The sequence below is a fragment of the Plectropomus leopardus genome, chromosome 3, assembly GCF_008729295.1.
Source record: "Plectropomus leopardus isolate mb chromosome 3, YSFRI_Pleo_2.0, whole genome shotgun sequence".
NCBI lineage: Eukaryota > Metazoa > Chordata > Actinopteri > Perciformes > Serranidae > Plectropomus > Plectropomus leopardus.
Window position 1 is genome coordinate 11,269,946 of NC_056465.1, and position 26,117 is coordinate 11,296,062.

General features: G+C 39.4%; 1 protein-coding gene across 1 annotated transcript in view; it reads left to right on the top strand.

Annotated features, from left to right (window-relative positions):
- Positions 1-26,117, top strand: part of LOC121964183 (ephrin type-B receptor 1-like) — a 103,928-nt gene that overhangs the window by 72,213 nt on the left and 5,598 nt on the right. The window contains exons 10-17 of the mRNA XM_042514399.1: positions 5,148-5,313; positions 5,548-5,653; positions 7,252-7,313; positions 7,421-7,618; positions 13,828-14,075; positions 20,360-20,427; positions 21,083-21,230; positions 21,665-21,814. Of these exons, the coding sequence (XP_042370333.1) occupies positions 5,148-5,313; positions 5,548-5,653; positions 7,252-7,313; positions 7,421-7,618; positions 13,828-14,075; positions 20,360-20,427; positions 21,083-21,230; positions 21,665-21,814 (1,146 nt within the window). The remainder of the gene's footprint in view (positions 1-5,147; positions 5,314-5,547; positions 5,654-7,251; positions 7,314-7,420; positions 7,619-13,827; positions 14,076-20,359; positions 20,428-21,082; positions 21,231-21,664; positions 21,815-26,117) is intronic.

Here is a 26,117-nt window from a genome sequence, read left to right on the forward strand (position 1 = left end):
ATGTGTTTTGACTGCTACGACAATTGTAAATCACTTTTTGACAGCATCATATAATGTTATGTCAGGCAAACGATATGCCAGTGTGAAAATTGAAAAGTTTGGAAATGCACCTTAGTCATTGAGATAACTTTAGCAGCAACCTCAGAGGATGATAAATAAAGCCAATGCAGATGTGCCAAAAACTGCACTTCACTGAATGTCCTGTGACTTGAGGCTGGCTCAAAAACAGAGTAAATTCCTGAAGACACCCATCTTAAAATGCTGTTTACAACCAGACAAGAAAGGTCTCTATAGCTTATTTCAGCATTCATGAAAACTGTAGGGTGGGTTTGATTTATGTTTTTATATAACTCAACTATTTGTGTTTATTATGTCCCAAAGTTATGTTTATTTAAGGGCAGGGCTAGATTAAGTGACAGCTGTCTGCGGGGCGTCACCACAGTCTACAAGCCAGTTCCACCTCTCACTCCTCCACAGCTCCACACTCTCATTTAAATATGGTCACTGCTGGCTCCAGAAAACAAAGATGTGACAGCTGAAATGCTGAACTTGAGGCTTCAAAACAGCAGTCCACAAACCAATGAGCAACATAATGGTAGCTACATCCATTATTTTTACAGTGTATGAGATAACTGCACTTGCAGCACAGAGCTGCTTCACTTATGACATTGCCACTGTTCAGCTGTTGGTTGAACATTGCATTTAAACATTAATATTTTCATGCTGATCCAGATCCATAGAATACTTCACAAACTATAACCAGAAATCACCTGGAAAGCTCATGCTTCCAGAAATGATTTAAAAACAAAAGATGTTGCAGGTAACCAAAAAAAACCAAAAAAACAAAACAAATTAACAGTAAAAAGACATCTCACTCCTGCTCAAGTGGCGGGGGTGCTGCACCTGGCAGTGAAGGTGCTACTTCCCACGGTTTGAGTAAAAGTGAAGTGCCAGGGAAAGATAGAAAACAGCAGAAGCAGAGAGAGAAAGCTGAGCTTCTGCCTCTAGGAGAGCAATTAGAGGAAGTTTAGGACAGAGTGAGAAGAACTGCATTCGCTGTGAGATGTACTGTAGCTGCAGTCTGACAGCCGCAGATAAAACACTTATTTTGTCAAAATCAGGGCAGCGACTTTACAGTAAGCTGGCCTTACTCGCTCCTGTCTTTGCTTTAACATTATTTAACATGGAAGCCAATTAAGACCCAGAATCAAACACTGGCAGTCTCTTCTTTCATTGTCCCTTCTTTTCACAATTTGATGCACATCTTAGGAAGGGAGAAACACTGTACTTTATACTGGAGACAAGCCAACCACATAAAGTGACTAATTTTAGCTTCAAGTGAAGAAGTCCTTGGGGAGCAGTTTGATAAGGCTTGAGAAAGGGAGGACAGGTTTTTTCTTACTAGACAGCTGTACCCTACCTCCTTTTCCCCACCTTCCTATCCTCCATCTTCTTCATCCTCCCTCCTCACCTCCTTCCCCCTTCATAGCCACTCTATAGATAATGAGGTTTTAATGTTGTAAATTTGATATGGCACAGGGAGGCAGGATTTTCTTCACTACTTATCTCTGGCTTCCAGACCTTCCCAGATGGGTTGCCCCCTAACCTTTTCACTGTGGCAGGCATAGAGCCCCCCCACCTCTCCTACACACACACACACACACACACACACACACGCACACGCACACACACACACACACACACACATACCTTCAAATTCAAACCCCACCCCAACTCAGTACCCCAATTTCTTTGGCTACTTCCAAATGTATCTCTATCATATCTTCTCGTAGCTTTTAACTCTGCAAACTCTGTTACTTTTCCATGTTCAATATATCAGAAATACACTCATATAAACTAGATTCTAATGAAGTTAGATACAGTGTATTATTAATATACGGTACACAAGAACAAACAATAATACCTGACACAAGACATGTCACACCATAATAATAACAATAAAGCAACCAAACCAAAAGCAGCAAAAATGGAACATCCTGCAGACAAAAATGGAACTCCTGCAGACAGCCATACATATATATATATATAAACCATAATAGCTTGAGCATTAATTCCTTTTGCATCAGAAAAGTAAGGCCTCTGTCTTCCTTTTTTAGAATACCATTACTTTAAGGTACCTTTTGTGCCATGCAAATGTAGCATTTTGCAGAAATTTCGCTAGAATTTCCCTGAAGAGATCATAAGGCTCCCGCTTCATTATGTTGTATGCTTGTAGTGATGTCATGGTAATGGTGCCAGAGAAAAGAATGATGAATCCATCACGCCTTTGCAATCTGCTCATAAAAATAAGCATAATTCAAATACTGAATAATGTACATAGTTTACATAAGTTATGGAGTGTTTAGAAATATTTTGTTTATGTTTCTACATCTAAGATCTGACGGAAAGAAAACCCTGCAATTTTTGTACTTTTTTTTAATGACACAGTTTCAATGCATTTATCATTTATTAGGATTTATTGACTTACATTACCTTTTAGTTTAGCTTGTAGAGATTTTAGGGATATAAAGCATTTGAAGATACTCCAAGAAATGACATCACATTGAGCAAAAATACCAATGTAGGCACTTGTGGACCATTTCTATTGCAGAGTTCAAAGGGTTGAAACCATCAAGGGTGCAATATGTATTTGTTGTTGAGAATTATTAAGATAACATAAATGAAAACTCAGTCATCTTTAACCTCTTTATATTCATGTGCATGTTCTCTCTCTTCTGACAACCCTCCCTCTTCCTATCTCTCTTTCCTCCCGCAACCCTCGCTTTCTTTGCGCTTTTTTCCCTCCTGAACTCTCCTCCTCATCTCCGTCATTTCTCTCCCTCTCCTTTTTGCTCTGCCGTCGACCCCTCCACCTCCTTCATCCTCACGGCATGAGTCCCTCCCCCATCCTTTCATGCCATCTCCACACCATATTTGTCGTTCCCCCTGGACCGCTTCGATCTCGGCGCAGCAAAAACCTTTTTATCTGAAAGAAATGGGTGAGAGGAAGCATATAGAGGGAGGGTGTAGAAAGATAGAGCTAAAAGGTTGTAGCCTTGGGTTTATAAGATAGGTCTGATAGGTCCAGCTAATTCACCTCAGAAGGAGGACGGGGCGGAAAGAGGCCTAAATGCTCTGGTAGACGTGTCTCTATGGGCAACAACTAATTAACTGCATTATCAATGGGTAATATTTGGAGGAGATGGATGAAAGAAAGGGTCAAAGTGGTGGGAAAAAGACCAAGAAATCAAAGAGGAAGGGTTTAAAGAGATTTTTTTCTTTTTTTTTCACAAAATGTGAAGATGGTAGACAGAATGACTAAGAATACAAAATATACTTTTTCATCTAGTGGTGTCTTGCATTGTAAATAGTTTTATGCGCCAAAGCTTTGAATTATGCCCTTTTCTTCCTTCTTTCTGTCACCACTCCAGGAAAATGAGAATAAATGGTATCCCATTTGTGCTGCACAAAACCCTGAAAAATGACATTTGTAAAGTTTAATGGCGATGTGTTTTTCCAGAAACAACGACCCACTATCTCTTCTGAACTTGCTTTTACTAGGACAGTGTCTTCAGTATAGTAGTTCTTATCAGATCTATTCACACCGAGGTCTGTGAATTATCCAGAGTAAAATGACAAAGATGACTTGCTGTTGAGTTTACCAAATGTCGTTAAAAACATGGGAAGGTACCACTTACAAAGCAATTTTACAACAGCTGAAAATCATATATTCTTGCTGAAAGTTCAAGGTTTAACTTCTCACCTTGCTGCTGTGATATAGTGGTGCGCTCCTGGCTGTGTGAGAACACCATGATATCCCTGTTGTGTGTGCTAACAGATGCAACAGATTGAACCTCAGTACCCCAGTTAGTGATGCTGGATGTGGCCAGAGGTGCAAAAACTTTAAGGCAGAGAGGACAGTTCAGATTTTAGAAAAGCTTTTCATCCTGCTGTTAAAGGGGAACTACACCCATTTTCAGAATATATACTTGCTATTCCTATGGTCTAAGACAGTCCAAAAATATCAGTTAACATGAGCAACTCCCTTCCAAATCAAAATGCTAGAGTGCTCAAATTTGTGATGCCATAGGGTTTGAAGTCTTGAGCTGCTCCATAGACAATGAATTTGGAAATATACTCTAGATGAAACAAGCATGTGAAGGTTCAGAGTCTATTGAAAAATGTTCTATTTCACAACTGAGAACAACAGAGTAGAATAAAGCTCATTTGGATATAAAAAAAATCATAAGATCATAAAAATAACATGTTGGAATTCTTAGGTGGTGTTCCCCATTAAGTTTCTGTTTAAAGGGTCAGTTCACCCCCCTAAAATTAGACATATGTTATCACTCGACACTAGTGATTTTTTGCAATACAAGCGTTCCAGTTTAATGTACCGAGGTTTATCTGTTTTTCAGACTTCTGCTCCACCCCAGTACAATAAATGTAAATAAATATTTGCTCATTCTGCTTGTAATATGGAAAATTTGGAAAAGCCCACCGATCAACATGACCCAGTCACTCTGGATAATCTAAACATCATCACAGTGACTCTCTCTCAGTAGAAAGTGGTTTGAATGAAAAGTGTTAGTAGTGTTGTCTGGGGATTACTCTGAGTAACTGGGACATTATTTCTGGCATAATTTCATTTCTTCCATTGTATTGTCGGGGAGGCAGATATCTCAATATAGCCAAATAAACAAAAAAATCTGTTTCCATGACAACACAATGTACCACCAGGGGTAAATGTAAATCGTCTTCAGTAATTTTGGCAAACTCACCTTTTAAGGTGTGTATTGAGAGACAGACAGATGATATAAGTGTGTGTAGTACAGAAACAAAATGTAGTTTGTAAAGTTCTTTCTTACTGCTGAAAAAACTGGCACGGTGAGACAAGATGAATGAATGACCAGATGAATTCAAACTCAAGATGTTGCAGTTGCAGCATCCTGTGAGGGAGTCACAGTTTGAAAGTGGTGAATGTCTCAGTTTGGGCTGGAACATTGGAAGAATTAATCTTGTCTTAGCTGAAGGCCAAAACCGAGTACTAAATTTAGTCTATCTTAGTCTGTGACTGAGGAAGTCTTATTGTCTGTCTTGCCTTGCTATAAAACATATTCATCTCTCTCTCTCAACTTCCTCTTCAGTCCCTGTCGTCAGTGCTGAACAGCTCAGTGGTCCAGAGTGAAACACCCAATGTTGTTCTGGAAGGTCTGAGGCCCGGAACTGGCTATGTGGTCCAGGTGAGGGCCCGCACTGTGGCCGGCTACGGAGCTTACAGCAAGGACATGCTCTTTCAAACACTCACTGATGGTAAGTGGGTGGTGGGCTGGCTGGCTGGAGTGTGTGGAGGTGTGTGTGTGTCGGTGGGGGTTTATGGTGGAGAGAAAAGAGAGTGCAGGAGTGAGAGGGGGGATGTGAGAGGTTGAGCAAGAGTGAAAATCTGGCTGTGAAGTAATTAAATTCTGCCCTACTTTATGTGTGTGTGTGTGCGTGCGTGTGTGTGTGTGTGTGTGTGTGTGTATGTGTGTGTGCGTTTTTCTGCAGATGAGTACAAGTCAGAGCTAGGACAGCAGCTCTCCCTGATTGCAGGCTCTTTAGTAGGTGGAGTGTGTATCGTCTCATTGGTAGCTATTGCCATCATCTGTACCAGGTAACGCATAGACACACATGTACACAGTATTACACACTCATGCCCATGCTGCATTCATGTGTGTGTCACGTAGCCCGCTGCGTATGTTACATACTTTGACTTGTCCAAAACGTTTTCTTTGAAAAAAGGCCTATTAATTAGCATTTCGCTTAACTAGAATTTTTCAGGGCTTTCAACCACACCTCACAGTCTGGACCCTCAGTCAGTCCCCACCCCCCCTCATAGGACCATCTGTTATCATGTGAAGCTCCATACTTTGGTCATGTGATGATAACTGAGCCATCTCCATGACAACGGAGCAAACTGTATCTGGTGGCAATCACTGTGAGATCTGGTTGACAGGCAGTAAATGTACCTTGAGGCAACATTTTAAGCGAAAAGTAAAGTTTTTAAGCTCAGGGATAATCTCCATATTTATCTTTTTTTTCATTATTTTAGGGATTCTGTTGCATTTTGAACTGCTTACTTGACTTTTATAACTTAAAAAAAGGATTACATTAAAGCTTTGCTAACAAGAAAATGTTTTAACTGCTGTGAGCAACTCATTTAATTTTTGTGCAACCATATGCTGCTGAATACTGTATCTTAATAAGACTTACGTACTGACATCGCATTAAGAAAATCCAGTAAAATATAATAAAGATAAAATAGAATAGAAATACTTTATTAATCCCCTGAAGGAAATTGTTTCGTTACAGCAGCAAATAAGAGAGCAGCAACTGAATAAAATATTTGTTAAAAAGGCAAAATAATGCAAATATATATAGAAAGAAAGGCACGTAACATAGAATGAAATAGAATAGAATAAAATAAAATAACAATTATGATAATGATATGTACAGTATGTACAAAGAACAAACAAACAAAAAAGCCAGAAAGATTAAAAAGAGCAAGAAAAAAGAAAAAATGAGCAAATAAGTGTGCAAAAAGTGAAGATGGATGTGCAAACATAGTAATGTGCAGAATAGAGAGCAGATGTGCAACAGAGACAATGATCAGTTTGTCCAAAAACAGCCCTGATAAAAAGAGCCCGGTAGTCGAAAGTATTTCTCAGCTTGACGTGGTAATTTACTGCAATTGCTGAAAGCAACTCATGCAATCACTAGAACTGCAATTTTTTAACAATGACGACTAAGGTTTGATAGACAAAAATGATTTATTATTGATTCGACAATTTTAGAACAGATCGGGACTTTCTGAAATGCCTGAAGTTACCGTGACCCCGTGACCTCCCAGAAATAGTGAGCGACTCGCCGTCTCTCCTGTGTGCGGTGTAAGGTGTCTATTGTGAGGATCAGTTGACGTATTGAAATATTACAGACTGCATTTCTGTGGTTCCAGTCTCAGATGAAAGCAGGAAACAAGAGCTGACAACACAGAACAGAAACCAGCCATATAATACTAATGAATTCCTGAAAGACTTTTCCCCTCTCCGAGGCAGACTTTTTTCGACATTCAAGAAGACTATTTATTTTACCTCAACTCAGCTGAAGTGAAGACAGCCAATTAGCATTTCTAACTTTCCTAACTTCTGTGTAACATTTCTGTCTGCTTGCCTCTTTCCCCCAAATTCTCTCCGTTTGTGTTTCTGTCTGCAGGAGAAGGCAGCTTAAGGAGAGCGTGTATGGTGACAAGCTGCAGCAGTACAACGGCGGAGGAGGTATGACCCGAACTGAAACTTAAAATCAGCTCGTCTTTTCTCTTTTCTTACATACACGAAACTTTCAAAGCAGGGTTTATATTTACACTTTCTAATTCTCTCCTCAGAGGTGACTCTGAGGCCAGACATGTTCAGTGGTCCCACCCCGACTGTGACCTTTCCCACCCTGTCTGAGGGTCATAGTTCACCGGGGGTCAAGATCTACATTGACCCCTTCACCTACGAGGACCCCAACGAGGCTGTGCGGGAATTTGCCAAGGAAATCGACCCCTCCTGTGTCAAAATAGAGGAGGTCATTGGATCAGGTAGAAATTTTCGTGTCTTTGACCCTTGGTTGCACTTTGACTCTCTCTCATGTTGTTTCTATAACATGTTAAAAACTCAAATGCCTCAGAGGGAAAATCCATGATCATTTTAACATGTCAATTATGATTGTGCATTTTCTTGAGGAGTAAGATCAAAAAAAATGAATCACAGTCTATGTGCTTATCTACTCTAAACTGCTTCAAAAGGCAACGTTGAAAAAGCAAACCTTAGTTTTCTTTAATGAGACCAACTGTCACTTGAAACAGCAGATAGTCTACAGTAAATTAATCAAGTTCTTCAACTGTGCCAGACATTCCTATCAATGAGAAAGATCTGGAAACGTGCAATGCCAATTTATTATTTTTGCTTTATTTTTTTCCTTTGAAGTCAGGAGAGATGTTTTATTCATGCTGAAAACTTTCACAGGAATAAATTAAAACTGTCTTCGTGCATTCTCTTTGGCTATCTGAGCTGAACTGTAAAAATGCTGTGTGATGTTTGGCAAATAGAGAAAGTTGGATGTGAAACGGAGTCCCACAGCATCCTCTGAAATATTTCGGGGGGCAGAGTTTTAGCTGTCGGATGTCAGAGAGAAAAGGGGGAAAAAGATTGAAATGAGAAACAAATAATAAGGACACATTTTTACAGTTGCTAAGATCAAATGCCTTATTTTACTACTGGTCCCTGAGCACTGAAACTATGCACCATCTTCAGCCATTTCTTTTTAGCTGCATTGTCCCCAAGGGCATCCAAGTCAGGTGAGACACAGAACAAGCAGATTTTAGCATAAGAGATGCATCAAGAACTTAATATAATACATAAAACATAAAGATATGTAAAACATATGCTAAAAGCCAAAACGCAAGGTCATGAATAGGTTCACAAAATGCAGTGTACATCCAGTGACTGCACAAAATAAAACCAGGAGAACATCCAGCCATTATCCTCCATCAGTTGTAGGGTGACCCATGAAAAGAAATGGGCATTTGGATATCCAAACTCTATGATGAAGTACTCAGATGTGTTCATTATTTAATTTCCCCTGGAAATACACAATACTGAGGAATTACCCCGAGGTCTGTTAGTGATATTAATGCTTTATGCAGATATTTGCATCAAAAATATGAATAAATAATCTATTCAAGGTCTTAAAGGCATAGGCAGTGTATCATCTTTGCATTGAAGTATGAGATCTTTTTAATGAAAGCTCAATGCTACATGCTTTAGGGTCAAAGTCAAAGCAACAAACTACCGCAAGGTCCTATGAGAAAGTTTGCTACCCAGCTGCCATGTTGAAAACAGTCGAGCCAAAACCAAGCACCCCTCACCAACCACGCCATGAGAATTATTAGTAGTATTTCTTTTTTCATAGACTACCTAATGTACTACTGTCAGGATATAGTGACAGCTTCAGCAAATATGACGAAAAGTGTTTTTTATAAAAGTTACCAGCTGTACTTTAATAGGTTCATCTGAAAATCTTAAGATAGGCACAAGGCTCTTTCAGCAACGTGGTCAAAAGACCCCAACACTCCCATATTTTTTCCCTGTGTCCATTTTTTTTGACAGTTTATTTCATTGTAGATGATTTGGTTACATTTACTATTACAGTAAAATCTACAGGTCCTGCATTATCATTTCATCTTAGATATCTTATAGTGTCAAATCTAGTTCTAAGATGCCTCTTTCAGTATATATTGCTCTGATATGATGCATATATCTAATATGGTGTGTATTTTAATCTAATTACAACAAACTCACACACATCACACAGTATTACAGTATTATTCCAGCATGTGATTACTGGTTGCGCCAGACTGAGTGGGAACTTGGGCGTAACAGGGTACATACACACTGCACAAAGGGCAGTAGACCGGGAATCATAAGGGGTCATGCAGCGCAATTGTTGTTTTGGAGTCCCTTAACAGTTTAAAGAAATACTTCGTCCAAAAAATGACCATTCGGACGCCAATTACTCACAGGCTGTCACCTTTAATCCACAAAGAAAACTGTTTTTCTTGCATGACTCAAAAGAGAACAGATAATCCAAAAAGGGCAAACATTCCTTATGAAGTAATCAGGCTCCACATTTACCAACAGAAGAACTATATCCAAACATCTGTTTACAAATTCTTACACACTTGTCTGTGCATGTGATCATTTGCACTGCCTTGTGTTAAAGTTTTAGCAAAAATACATGTGTTTGGGAACTACAGAGCATATAACTGGATAAATCAATCTTGGATTATACTGTACCAGTTGTGTGAAAGTTTGTAAATGGATGTTTTGATATAGTTTTGTGGACCCTGATTACTTTAATTCATAGGGAATGTTTTCCTTTTTGGATTCTCCGTTCACTGTGAAGGCATGCGAGAAAAACAAAGTTTTTCATGAACTCTAGGTGAGAAGTAGTGAGTAACCTGTAATTGATTTTCAAATGATTACTTTGTGAGTGAAGTATTCCTTTAATTTGTCAATGGGTTGGCAGTAAAGTTAAAATCCTTTGAAAAGTCAGAAGAGAAACCGTCAACAGATGAAAGAATAATGACAGAAGTAACCCTCTGTCTTTGTCTAATCTAAGTGACACAACAAATTAGAACAATATCAAAGGGATATTTACCACAACATAAGGTATGACTTATTTTATATTGCTTATTGGTATGTATTGTCATATCACCCAACCTTGTTGCCACCATCTGTCTCCAGTACAATTATATTTAGCATTTTCTTTCTTTCCTTCTCAACAGTAGTTCATTATCTTGTGCAGATTTTCTTCTTCCTTTTTGATTTATTAGTGATATTTGTACCTCAAACCATAATAGATGGCAGAATAGAGGCATTTTTTTTTCCTTGGACCAAAACCAATCAAACCCAAATGGCCATGGAGCCCGGTGTGATAAAGGTCATGAACCAGATTCAGACCCTCACCGCTGAGAGTATGTGCTTTCGGCTTTGCTCTGTTGAGCCACTCTGAGAGGCTTTCCGTAATCCCTCCGTTTCTCGCTTTATTTCTCTCAGGGGAAGGTTTCTCACCTCAGCCAGAGGTGACGGAGGAGGGATGAAAACCATGGGGAGGGAAGGGAAGATTTGAGCCACGGTGATATGAGATGTGGTCCGACTTTTAGTTCTGAAACGGTTGAATCTCTCCCATTCTACCACAATAGAAAGTAAAAATTCATCCACAGCTCTATTGTCTTTCCCCCTCCCTCTGACTTTCTCTTTTTGTTTTTCTTGCTGTACTTCTTTGATACTTCCTCCTATCTCCATCTCTCTCTGTGATTCAGCCCCTCTAGAGTTTTAGAGTTTGTTTGCGTATGGAGAAATGCTAAAACAAAGAACCAAGGGGGGAAAAGGCAGAACAACAGATTGAGGAGGGAAGATAAAAGAAGAAAGCACCCTAAGGAGATGATAAAAATATCTCACCTCACTCTCTCTTCCTCTCTCTCTGTGATAACACCCTTCTCTTTTCCTCCTCCCTTATTACTATCACTGACACTGCAAGAAATGTCATTCATTAAAAGCATTTTATTTAAGTCCTGAAACACTTTCGTTTACAATAGAAAGCAGCTATAACATCTAACCTGACAGGCTTCTTTATTAACTTTCGATGTATTTGATATACTGTTTTAGACATGATTTCAGAATAAAACCAATGAATACCAATCAATGCTCCATCTTTTCCTCGACCACCTCTATTTTAGAAGAGGAAGTGACATGTCACCCGATCTCGCCTCCAAAATTGCTGCTTTCATCCATCTTCATCCATCCTTCCATTCTTCCTCCCTTCTTTGCCCTTATTGTCAATGCCTCATTTCCATTCTTACTCTTTCACTTCACCAACCCATTTCTTCTTCCATTCTTCATCCCATTTCGCTCTCCATCCATCTCTACTTGAGCTAGTTTACAGCAGTGACAGTAGATAGTTTTTAATGAGCAGTGAGATGTGGAGCAGAGATCACAGTGAGACAGGACGACACAGCCTGTCATCCAATTCCCATCACTCATCTATTATTCACACATGATTTATATCTCTGAGATGAGGACTTTTATTTTGAAGCGATATTCAATTTTCATGTCCCCGAGCAGCATATGACTGCATTTACTGTGACAAAAGACATCTGTGTCTCCGGCAGCGTAGGAAATTTTCTGTACATTGAACAAGTTCAAAATGGTTCATAATTTTTAACATCATAACGAACCACGACCACTCAATTCATTGATCGACATTCCAACGCAGAAAAAAAGCAAGAACCAAAGACACATGAAGGTGGCAACCTCCTGCAGCTTTTAGTTGAAACAGTTCTGCCTCCTAAAACATTATGAAAGGGAATGCTGGAAATCCTAAAATAGAATAACTTTTGGTTTTTTTGCACAGCACTGCATTTGTCTCCTCCACACTGTGTGTCTTTTGTTTTGAACATGGTGCATTCTGGGACACTGCGTTGACTGATCCAACTGAAACATGTCTGACTTTTAACTGCATAGCATATGTCAGTTATAAATCTAAAAAAATGATCACCTGCTGGATCACAGTACTACTCCCTGGAACACCAAATTGGTTAACAAATAATGAATAATAAAGTATGTCATCGAGTTATCAAATTCATAAACAGTAAAACCTTTTGGATTCAAGGGGTACTACCAGTTTAGAGAACTACCTGAAAGTTTAGAGTTTACTACCTGAAAAACAGTTGTATTTAAAAGGTATAGTGTACTCCATCAAATGTTTTTGTCAGATGATCATATAGCTATCTTTCCAAATATCTCCAGTCAAACTATACCTGAATATGATAGTTTTTGCACTGTGAGTCTGATTTCGGACCGTCCCGGCTCCCTACTGGATCAGCAATCTTTGTATTACAGCTGTTACTGTTTCAGCTCTCCTCCTGGATACCCAGGACACAACACTAAGCTGTTAAGCAGTCTCAATAAGCTTGTAGATGCGAATACAGAAATGGCTTGCCAAACTTGTTTAACCTGTTAATAACCATTAGGTAATGTTAGAGGTGTGATGCTATCACTTATCCCCATCACTGTGTGTGTTCCCCCTGGCAATATTTTGCACTATTGCTTCTTCTTGGGTTTAGTGTTGTTCAGGAAGATTGCGAGGGGTTTCAAAGAAATAAAAACAAGTCAGAGCATTTTTTGTCCTATAGCAGAATGCTAGTACATTGATTCCACACCTCTGTCAAGTGCTGACACAGCGCTGTGAAGACTGGTCTGGCTTTGCAAGACTAAAGACTGTGCTAATAAGCTCATTAGGATTACTGGGGTAATAAATTAAGTGAAAGTTAGGGTAGTTTTCTAATAAAGTTCTAAACGCTTATTTTTGCTATCGGTCGCACCCTACTGGCCATTAGCAAGAATGCAGGTTTAAGGCATTTCAGCATTGGCTTCTCTTTTCAGACCCCGAGGCTAGTCCACTTCATTCATACAGTCTGTGGAACAGAGTTAGAAAATACTTTGGCCTTCAAGAATAATTAAACTGCCTGTAGGGACTAAACCTATGAACATGGTACAATCTCTTCATCCATGAGGCCACCTGGCTGCCTTTGTTTAAACCACTAGATGAAAGTTGAGGTGTGGTGTACAAAGCCAAGTACCTTCACTATAATAATGGCATTGTCGCTTTTATCTTGTCTGCCAACCTCTGCTACAAACCCTTTCACACCCCCTGAGAGGAGCTATTGAGGGGATTCAATTTTGTTGTTCTTTCGGCCTCCAAAAATACCTCCAGTGTCCCCTTGAGCAAAGCCCTCGACCTCAATCTGGTCGAGCAAAGCTGCTCAGAGGCCATCAGTGTGAGATTGAGCATGCAGAGGGCAGCTCCAACAACTGAGTGAGTGTTTATGTGTTTAACACGCCCTGCCCCTCTCACAACTGCCCAACTCTGCCACAGCAAAGGACAGCATGCTCCTTCTTGTCTTATTGACGGAGGATTTTTAATAATGAATGGAAGCCAAATGGTATGAATTTCAGCCCCTTCACTGGTGACCCATTTCTACATCATAAAATTTGATTAAAATGCAATTATTTATTCACCCTTTATTATGTAATCATTTATTTAAGGGCTCTGAATTCAAAGCAGCATTATAAAGACAACCATCTCCAATTATGCACTTGTTTCTCCCTGCTGAGTCTTATACTGTTTTATGCTCTTAGACAGTATCTTTAATTTCAGCCACTTAATGTTTTCTCCTTTTTTCAGGTGAGTTTGGGGAGGTGTACAAAGGTCGCCTGAAGCCTGTCGGGAAAAAAGAAATTCCTGTGGCCATCAAGACCCTGAAGGTTGGCTACTCTGAGAGGCAGAGGAGAGACTTCCTGTCCGAGGCATCGATCATGGGCCAGTTTGACCAGCCAAACATTATCAGACTGGAGGGCGTCGTCACCAAAAGCAGACCTACGATGATCATCACAGAGTTCATGGAGAACGGAGCACTTGACTCATTTCTCAGGGTGAGTAACACATATATACTCTACACAGACACATGCAGGTGTAGCTTTTTTAACACTCTGATCTTACAAGTTATATAAACGTCCATCTAAAGAAAATGACTTTTACTGGATCGAAGGTCAATAAAATCGTACAGCTTGATAGTCAAAATAGTTAGTTCATTCTTGACTTTGGAAACAGCAGCTGGCAGTCTTAATCTAAGCTTAATATACTCGGTTATTCTGGAGCTTTTAACTGTGTCACATGCTCTTCAGCAGATTGTGTTTGCCACTATAGAATGTGGATGTTAAAACATTTCATGATTCTGAAGACCCCTAGGACATATTTATAAAACTAGAGTTTAACATTTCATTCATTACCTTTGAAGCAGTGAAAACAATCTCATCTTAAAGCTACTAAAATTTACTGAAAAAATTACTCTGCTTCAAAAGTATGTCTTTATACCATTTAGTAATTGTGATTAAATAAGCAGCATCCCTATGACTCAAAGTAAGAGGCAGAGTTAGAGTTTATATTTTCATGTCTTTTTAAAGTCCATTTACGTTCTTGTTTATTATGGTCATAACGGTCAGATCGCGTCAGCACAGTTGAAAGCACCAGAACTAGCTGAGATTGTTTTGTCAGCATATCAAACAGTTCTTATACAATTTACAATTAAAACTAACTTGAATGAAATTAATAATAATGAAATTATTTTAAATGACTTACTAACAGTCCTTAAAGGTCCTCTGTGTATGATCTAGGGGGATTTAGGGGGATTTAGTGTTATCTAGCGATAAGGATTACAGACTGTAACAAGTTAAAACTTCTCCTGGTTATAATTCCATTAGGTCATTGTTCAGGGGTTTTTAACAGAGAAGCCAAAATGTTCACAGAGGTCTTTTCCTCTTCAAAATAAATGGACCAGGTGATTAAAACCATTAAAAACACAGAATAAAGCAACTAAAAGTGCAAATGAATGTTTCTCCGATGTTGACTGGCATGTCAGAGACGGGCCGCTAACCCAGCACCTGCTAACTATGGCTATACCGAAAACCGATTTCTAGGCTCTGGAGCTTCAGCATTTAACAACATTGAATAATTGGAGCTTCGGTCGTTGGTGCAAGGGATACTGTGTGCCCACAGCTGACCCCTGAAAGAGAGAGACACCTTGCGCCCGGAGCTTTAGTGTCAGGTGAGGGAGTGCCGGGAATCCTGACCGCAACAGTTTCCGCATCAGAGACAACATGTGCCTACAGCTTCAGCGTCAGGTGATAGAGACACCATGCAGAAGCCCAGTGTGCCTCCGACTGCTTGACAGCAGTTGTGACACTTTATAGTTTGTGAAGTTGCAAAACCCCTGACAGACCCGCAATACAACAAACTGTGTCCAGTGTTATAAAATTAATCAAATTTGGTTGTGCAACTGAAATGATAACTGTCCTTACTATGGAAGATGTTAAAACTTGCCTGCTCTGTGCAGCACAGAAGGGCTCCACTCGGGCGAGCTGCAGGGGGGCTGATGTGCTTGCGTTCCAGTGCTGCTCACACCGACACAGAAATAAACCCATTAATAACCATTTGGTAAAATGATCATTCCTGTCACTGTGTGTGTGACAGGCGCAGCAGCAGGATCATGATAAACAGAGAGAAAAAGAGGGGCTAAGTGGACCAACTCAAACTCCGGAAGTGTTGGGTTCAGTGACCTTTCTATGCATTTCTTGTGACATTACACAGCTTGTGAGTTTTTATCACCATGGACAAATGAATGTAGACCATACTAACGCCAGCAAATCTAAGATGTAAGATGTATTTTTTAATGTTTTTTTCTCACAAACATTGTAATGACATTTCTCCTCTGCAATATATATATATATATACAGATACAGTACATAAAAATATGTCATTCATACAGTATATAAATATATGTCATTCCTAAATTGAAAACCAATTAACGAATATCCATTCAACTGAATTTTCGGGTCTGGCCCTACTACTAAGGTTTTTATTGGGAGCTTCACATAAAAAAAAAAGTTTTTCCTATGGTCTTATTAAGGAGGGGCTCCAAAGTATGGTTGATGGATGAAAAAATGTGAGTGGCCCTATCTAGAGCCAGTGCTTGGTTTGTCCATTCTAGGCTACTGTAAAAACATAGCCTGCAACAAGGCGATCTCCATTGATAAGGATCTGCTCCTTATGTAGATATAAACGGTTCACTGAAGATAATGAAAATACATCAGTTCTTATTTCCAGGTAATTATACACTAAAACATACTTCTTAAATTATACTCCATCTCTGCCAACATATTCCCCAAATCCTACACACTGGACCTTTTATGGATGGTGGGAAAGTTCAATTTTCATCACAAACTGAAGTTGAGGAAAATAACATCAATGATGGGATCAATGTCATATTTTTTGGTAGAACAGCTTATAAACACACATAAGTACACTGTACATACTGTATGTGGTTACATATGTACCTACAGTCTCTGTATACGCACTTGTCTTTAGTCTCAAGTCACAAATACCGCAAACACATAAATACCCAAACCGAAAAACAGATGGAGAGGGGAGGAGTGGGAGTTTTTGGAGAAAGAGAGACAAAGACAGAAACAACCTCCTGCTCTTCTTTTTCTCCTCTCTTTTCCTTCCTGTGCTCTTTCCTCCTCATCCTGCCAGCGTGTCTGTCTGTCAGTCTGTCCGTCTCTTTGATCCTGCCCTCCTTTCGAGGCGCCTCTAAAGACAGAAAGAGAAACTCTTTGATGTTTGGTTCTCACAGCGTGACCCCTTTTGACTCAGAAATCATCCGCTGACTCATACACACTATACACACACACACACACACACACACACACACACACACACACAATGATCGATCTCACTGGTGTTGCTGTCCTAGCGTGACCATCTTGAAGGCGCAAGACCCAGAGGATCAATGTGTGTGTGTGTGTGTGTGTGTGTGTGTGTGTGTGTGTGTGTGTGTGTGTGTGTGTGTGTACCTAGAAGAAGGTTTTGCTGGCAGAGGATTAGGCTAGAGGAGCATCAAAGGCACGGTTTGATGCACAAAGTGAATTAAAAGACACACAAACACCTTCGACTGCAACTATGTCAGCAGGGATGTCAGTGATGTTTAGAAGAGACAGATACTGTCTGGCCCAAAGGTGAAAAGAGTAAAACAGCAAAAAGGTTTTTGGGTTTCGTCAATATGTCTCATAACAACAACAAGCCTCCAGCTCCCTAATGTATGTTTTTCTGTTGATTTTTTATATTCAGCTCAGGAATTTTATGTCTGTTTGTGCACAGTAAGAGGATATTTGCAAAAACTCTCAAAAATGTTATTCTATAAACACCTCTGGTCCAATAACTTCATTTAAATTATCGCAATTATAGGATGAACCACTTTTACATCGTATCACATTCTGCACATCTTTGGGACAGTGAAAGCCCGTCTGTGCGTATTATCAAAGACCCTGATGCAGAATCAGTCCCTGTTTAATTATTCTATCTTACATCTTTAGTTAACGGAACTGTTCTCCAAAGAGGAAAAACAGCACAATTAATTCTTACTTTCTTAACTCTGCAAGTTGATTTTACCGCCACTTGCAATGTATAGAGCATCGGCCTGCTTCATTTAATTCTAAGTGAAACTAACTGATGAACTAGCATGTTTATGATAGTCTAAGTACATGCAGTGTTAGTGCTCAGATTTGGATGAGAAAGAGATGGTGTTGCTCAGGAAAGTTATGAATATTGGCAGACAAAGCCCTCCAATCCTAAAATTTTAAATGTGTGCTGTGAGGGGGCATTAACCACCGTTAAATGACCTTAAAAGCACTTTGAAACATTCTGACTCCTCACATTTTAAATATTTAGGAATGACCTCAGACACCAACTTAAATTTTAATGAACACTCAGGCTACATTTTTAAGACGACGATGCAAAGATAGTTTCTTTGCAAATTAAATAGCTTTGACACAAGCAAAGAATTTCTGAGTATAGTTTACACCACTCTAGTGGAAAGTATACCTTTCCACCAAATCACATGCTGGTGTGAAAATGTAGGTGCTAGGAGCAAAAACAAGCTCACAAAAATAGTTAACACTGTCAGCTAGATTATATGGAACCTCCAGAGAGAGCTGAAGGAGCTGTGCACCACCAGAAACCAGGAGGGAAGCTACGTTAATAGTTCATGAACCTTCACATCCTTTGTTTAATGAATTTGAAGAACTCCCCTCCGGAAGATAATATAGAGTGTTGCAGAAAGGAGGTGACATGTAAAGCTGTGGCCGCACTCTGTTTGAATCCTTTACGACACGCCACCTACAAACTGCCAGTAGAAGTCAAACCATATAACATGACGGTTAGTATGTAGCAATAATCCACTTTATCTAAGTTATTATTTATTCATTATACATGTAGATGGGATTTACCTTGCCTACATAAGGAATGTAACCTTTAAGACCATTGCATACAGAGTAAGTTTTGGTCATTGTTACATGTCTAAACATCAGTGAGACCTCAGGTTGTATCAGTCATGTTAACATACTGACTCCAAAGCTTTTGTCATTAATGTTACGGAGCAGGTTAGATTTTCTCCATTTTTTTGCATCCCTCATAAACCTTTGGAGAGTTCTTTGATGAATAAACTGTGAAGGGAGTGTGGCAGTGGGACACATCTGGAACAAGAGAGAGAACCATGGCTCACAGTATCGTTTCATAACTCAGAAAGCCAACTTTTAACAGGTGAGATTGTAATATTTAGGTGGATGATGATGATGATGATGATGAGCAAATGTGTCCTTGATTGTTGTCTCAAATTTTCACAACGAATAGAGCAATAAAATGCATCAGGATCAGTTTGTAAGGTTTATTTGCATAACATTTTGATTTTTTTGGATAACAAGTTAAAAAAAATCCATAAAAAAGAAAACAAAACGGTGCAAAGGCCTTTACCCTTAACCTAATCCTAACCTGAACTGCATTACTTTTAACCTAATACTTCAAAGCTAGCTAAGAGCTAACTTAGCATTTTCATCAGGGCTTCTGCTTCTGAACCAAAGATCGTGGACTGATGGTGGGCAAGTCTTGTTGCTGCTCCGGCTGCAGCTAAACCTAAATATGTTCTTAAACCTGGATATGAGTTAGCATGTTTGCCCTTCAATTTCCCCTCATCTATTAGTCAGTGGGTTTTTTGAATGGCGTAAGAGATTTTCACATTTTGTTCTACAATCAAAAAATACCTCAGTAGATATGCCACTTGTGAATTTTGAAGCTTTTATGTCTCTTGAAAAAGGCAGTGCTTTATAAGTGGCCGAATGAGCCTACAAAATGCCATGATGCCAAACACAGCATTAAAGCCTTGTTGTGGTTATGATGAAGTCATGCGACTATGGTGCAATATCAGCTTTTTACCTCTGGCTAATGTATTTAGGCTTCAAAAATCCTAAAAGTTGTGTTCATTTGGGAAGATTATCTTGCTGAACAAAACATGTAAGTGACATAAAAGTTTGTTTGCCACAGAGGTTATTTAGTGCAATAATCCAAAATCCAGTGGAGACATCCCATAGGCTTGTAGACAAGGGAACCAGGGTGATGTCAACTTCCTTGTTGGCTTCCAAAAAACGTCCTCCCTTCAGCCCTCTACAGGGTACCCAGAGTAATGAAAAACATCTTTGAGAGACCTTTTATGCCATTCTCTGTCATATTACTAAAATTACTTAAATTATATTTTATTGAATGCTGGTGTTTTTATAATTTCTATTATGTTATATATTTTAATTGTTAATATTTAGTACGTTAATCTTTGTTATTATGTATGTATTGTCATGATCTTATATACTCAAACCCATGGCAGGGAATTTTTTAAGGTGAATGTAGAGTATGTCTGTGAGACCTAACACATATTTCCACAAGAGTGGACAATAAAGATGTCTGTTTTAATCTATTATTATATTTTTGTCTGAAACCCCAAGACCAAAGGCTGTGGTATTATCAGAAAATTAAATACTGAAGCATTAAAGTTGTTAAGTTGATGTTAAAACATATGACACCAGCAATCATCAGAGTGTGTTTCTGTGCTTTATTTTCCTCACATCACCTTAATCACAGCACAGCCACATTTAGAAACATGTAACTGTCATCTGTTTTGATAAAAGGTACTTTTTCCTCAACTTTTTTACAGCTTCTGCCATGACATTTTCTGTGAAATGCTGACATATCTTTGACTGTCTGGAAATAACTAAAGTGAAAAGGTCTGATAACGGAAAAAATAAAAATAATCCTGTCATGGTTTGTGGTTTTGCAGCAAAATGATGGGCAGTTCCCAGTGATCCAGCTGGTTGGTATGCTGAGGGGCATTGCGTCTGGGATGAGGTACAAACACGCACACACACACACACACACACACACTCTTCTGCTACAGAAATCCATTTTCATGATATAGATGAAGAGGAAACTTTTCCAGACGTTTCAGTGATTGTTATGTGAAATTAGATTTTTATGTAACAATACCAGTTCTACCTCAATGAGATTTCATGACGTGATATCTGATACTGTCTGTCTGCTCGTGTGTTCTACACAAGCAGACAACAGCAGCTTGACTTATCTCTTTCTCTCTCTCACATGCACACATGCTCACATGACCAAACACAAACTCTATTTATTCAAGTTAAGAGCACCTCAACATGTTGGCTGGCAGCTTGAAACACTGCTCTCTCTCGCGCGCTCTCTCTCTCTCGCTCTCTCTTTCTCTCTCACACACACACTCCCACACTAGATCCTATCTGTGTTTTATTGCATGTATCTGGCTGTGATAACACACAGATGTGTACATGTACACAGACATTAAATCCCATTCCCATTTTATCAAAGGTATCTGGCAGTGATAGCACACACACTAAATCCCATCAGCTTTTTATAGTAGCCCAGGTAGCTGGCAATGGATAACACACACACACACACACACATACACACATACACACATACACACATACACACACCCGCTCAATAAATCCTGTTGATGTTACAGGTACCTGGCAGAAATGAGTTATGTTCACCGCGACCTGGCTGCTCGGAACATCCTGGTTAACAGTAACTTGGTGTGTAAGGTGTCTGACTTTGGATTATCACGATATCTGGAGGAGGACACCTCTGATCCCACCTATACCAGCTCACTGGTGAGGACTCTCTCTCTCACACACACACACACACACACACACACACACACACACACACACAGAAGATATAGGTGCAAACAGTGTATGCTCAAGAGGGCACACTCATGCTGTTTTACAGTATTTATAATTATATTGGTGCCAAACAAAACCTTAATGATCCGTAGTGTGGGCTCAAGTCACATGACTTGGACTCAAGTCAGATTTAAGTTACACATTTGATGACTTTAGACTCAACTTGACAAAATTACGTAAGGACTAGCAACTTGACTTGGACCTTAACACAATAACTTGTGACCTTACTGCCTATGACATCTTTTCAGTACTGTGTGATGAAGGTGTATGCCTTTATGTCATGAGTGGAACTGTACAGCGAAAGATTTTTTCCACCATTTACCCCCTCCTCTCTTCCTCTCTTTTTTCTCTCCGTCTCTCAGGGAGGTAAAATCCCGGTGCGGTGGACGGCCCCGGAGGCGATCGCCTACAGGAAGTTCACGTCAGCTTCAGATGTGTGGAGTTATGGGATCGTCACCTGGGAGGTGATGTCATACGGGGAGAGGCCTTACTGGGACATGAGCAACCAAGATGTGAGTCAGTACATGCTTTTGTGTGTGTGTGTGTGTGTGTGTGTGTGTGTGTGTGTGTGTGTGTGTGTGTGTGAGAGAGAGAGAGAGACTTTCCCTTTTTTTGTCACACACTGTCGTTTTGGACTGTCGTGTTTGTGTGTGGGTTGGGGGTAGGCTTGTTTGTTTCCTTTGCCGTCTCTCACAGCAGGATGTCTGCATGTCTTGGAAAACACACGGAAAATGAGGACATCAATTTAAGTGTCACAGAAATGTTTGTTCCCAGGAACATCAGACCAAAAGGCATCAGGATTCTGTTTTCCGGCTGATCTTTTCTTCAGGGAATACTTCATTGTCTTGACAACTTTATTCCAATTACCTGCACAGTATGATCAATTTGCCGCTGCATTTCAATACCCTTTTTTTCCCTCTCTGTGCTGGCATGAAAATGATGTTAATAAGCTGTTTGAGGTTACATTTATGCATGTATTTTTGGTTAGAAATGATTGGCAGCTTTTTAAAAAGAGGTGCACATTTCTCTGCTGTTCATGTGTTTGAATTTATCATAAAAACTGCTCATCCATTCTTACAGCTGACTATTCAATTTTACTGTTTAAACCTAAAGGGGATCACGTACAGTACATGAAAAAGGAGGTTCCAGAAGATCGGATTGCTGGAATTTTTATTTTTAGGTTTCTATTCCGAGAAGAAATGTGATACTCAGATTATGGTTACTTTTGGCACTAAAACCCACTTCAAAGTGCCAAGGCTTTAAATCCCAATTCTTGCTTTCTGAAACTATATATCTAATAGCTCTGACACAGAGGAGCCAGGGAATTCCATAAGCCCCCGGTCTGTCTTGAGTTTAAATTATAACATAAATTTTGTTGCTGGAAATCTTCAGATCTTTGCTCACTGACTTCAAAATATTAAAAATGTCCTTCTTTTAGGAAATATTTAGAGGTACTTTGTCATATATTGTCTCAGTAAAACCACATTTTGACACACACAGCTGTACTGCAGCAATGTTTAACCCTTTGAAATATGGATTGACATCAGTTTTCCTGTGGTGCATTCAGACACTTTTCACAAGTATTAAAACCTTTGAACCCTGAGCAAACTGATTTGATTTCTTTTGAAAACATGGGGAAAAAGACAACAAGCAACTTGGCAAGAAATATCCAGAAGATTACAAGAAATGAGTAGATTTAAAAATTATTCTAAAAAGGCAGGGGAAAAATGTCCAGAAAACTGTGGTTACAATGATAATAATTACATATTTGACTGTATGTTATTCTATATTAATATTTTTTGTCTGTTTTTTTTACTTTGCTCCCTTTCTGTCTTTTTTTTCTTGCTAATTTTCAGGTAATTCATTTTATTTTTATTTTATTTTATTTTTTGCAGTTTTTTGGGGGCAATGGGTGTCATTTTTTTTAAGTCGCTCATTGTCTACCTCCCATGTTTTTTTTAAAGGAATCCAGCAAATTCGCTCAGGTTTTAAGGGTGAACTTGCTTTTTAGACCTCATTAACTCACTCCATGTGAAGGTTTTCCATTTGGTTAGCTGTCCCACTGACGAGGAGTTAATCATTGGCAAAATGCCTTTCCAGCTGTAAGACTGACACACATTTTCATCTCATAAAAATAAATTATTCCCCCATTTTTGTCAGCTTTTCCCTGTATAGCATCTGCATCACCTTAACTATCTATTTCCCCTTATTTCACACTATACTCCCCCAATGTCTCCTACCTCCCCCCTGCTGTCCCCTTTGCCGCCTCACTCCTCATTCCCCTATGCTTGCTCCTTAGTAATAGAAGCAGTCTGTGCAGCAGTAATGACGGAGTCGGTGTAATGACAGAGACAGTTTTATAATGGCACAGACAGTGTATAATGATGGAGAAAGTGTGTGTTACCACTATAGCTAACGAGGGACTGTTGGGGCATTAACTATGCATGAACCTCACACCCTTATCTCACACATACTACACACACAGCTAAACCACACACATACAGGCTGACATGCATAAAGGCACACACACATGCGCAAAATTTCAAAGAACACGGAACGGTGAAATTGTCAGCGGAGCCACCACAGGTGCTGTGTTCGACATGAATTAATCATGAAAGAGACCTGTGATGTTTTACTACACTCGCTGCTATTTTGATTGACAGCGGTGCTTAGAGAGAATTTATGCGGCACAAAGCCTGAGAAGTGTGTTGGGGTCAAGTAGAGTTCAGGCAGCAAGCAGACAAATCCCCGGCGCTGAATTTACAGTAGGAGCACCGCATCCCCTCAGCTTAACCGTTAGGAAAAGCTTACAAGTACACTAACATGGGCTACTAACTTTAAATTTTACAGTGTGCTGAATAAAAAAACATGTTGAAGTATTATTTCAAGGAATTATATGGCGCATTCACTTCATTAAAGGCAGAGTCCATTTTCAAAAAAAAACATAGCAGTAGCACCCAAAAGACACAAAGACTCAAAAGCTGAAATAACAGGAAAAACAGTGTTTGAATGATAAATTCAAGGAGAGGCATTCAAATCCAAAAGGGGAAAAGCTGGCAGGCAAAAGTCCAGAAACAGGCAGAGAAAAAAATAGAGGAATGCTTTGACAGGAAAATCTGGCAGAGCACTGAGGCTGCAGAGCAGGTGAACTCAGGACGATAATGAGCAGGTGTGCAGGTGGATGTAGAGGTCAGGTGATAGGGAATGGCTGCCCTTTTTTGCCACCTGCACTTCATCCCCTCATCAGACTTGTTTGTAGCAAAGTCCTGGTTTTTACTTCAGTCTTCGTTGGATCCTTGATTTGTTTGTGTGATGTTCAGTTACTGTGTGATCTTTTTGAGTTTCTGTAACCTGCTGTATCCTGCATTTGGGTCCACCTGCTTCGCATTACATGACACCAAATGTTGTTTAATGGGGGGTTATGTGTGGGACTATTTCTTGGCAAGGTGTAGTGATTTTCCTATGCCTGTTTGTGTGGCAACGTCATGTGACAGTTGTCTTCATGCTAAGTTAAACTAGCCAGCTGCTTGTTGCTTGCTTGGCTTCATATTTAGGTAGGTTGGGCAATATTGAAATACCCCTACTGATGATATTGCTTTGAGGAAAACAGCCACTTTCAAAATTATCGTCTAGTATCAAGGTGATGAGAGACACACAGATATACAGTAAATATGGACTAAAGATGGGTTTTTTTTGTTTGTTTGTTTTTTAATTCAATAACTAGTTTAAAGGGATAGTTCACCCAAAAGTGAAAATTCAGGCATTATCTACTGACTTTCATAGTGAAGTTTATTAGTCCACAAGACACTGCCAGAGGCTCATAGGGAAAAGACATTGCACTCATCTCCCAAACAATAACTGAAGCATAACTGAATATCATTTTTTTGTAATGGACCTATGAGGACTATTATTGTGGTCAACCAGTATTGTGTTGTATTACCCAAGCTGAGAGAGTGGCACTAAGCTTTTCATCTAAGTCTTGCCTAGACAGCAAATCAAACCTTATTTCCCAAAATTTTTCCCAAAACATATCCTTTAAACATAAATTGATGACTTAAATAGCTCTCATCATGTTTACATCACATAGCTATCATTACAAAAAAAATCAAGCCCTCAGATTCCTTGTGGGTTTGTTTACATAAAAAATAATTACCGGGCTAGATAGAAAGAAGATAGTAACTGGATGTGTGATTTGGAAAAAGTCTGAAAAACAGATATTATCTGAGGTCTTTTCACAAACAGACCATGTTATAACCCACTTGTGGTTTAAGCCATCAGGTTGGACAACAATGTGAGTTTTAAACATTGCATCTGTCATAATTAAAGCTGCAGAGACATTTAAAAAAAAATTACTCCCATATTCCTGGCACAGGGGGCCGAATAATTTGAGATAATGATCATGGAACTTTTTCCTTTCTTTGATTATTTTTTTGGGTGGCAAGGCAGCTAGTTACTCTTTCAGTCAAAGGAGTTTTTGAATCCTGTGATGTTCAGGATAATTACATTCTGCACTCAAAGGTATGCCAGCGTATTTAGCACAACATCCCTGCAATACAAAATTCTCGCCAGAAAGTTTTCACATAAAAACCTTGACAGATCCTTATCATTCTCAATATCTGCATAATGAAATCAAAAGCTCCTCTTTGTAAAACTACCTGCCTCGACATCAGAGACTGCAGCAGGCGTCGCCGCCGCTGCTCAGCAATGAATATCCGGATATTCTGTGCGACTGCATGCTGTGTCAGGATGAAGTTCTCAAATGGAAATTGAATCCTCTTAACTAATCCCATTTTTTTCTGTGGTTTTAATTAAAGC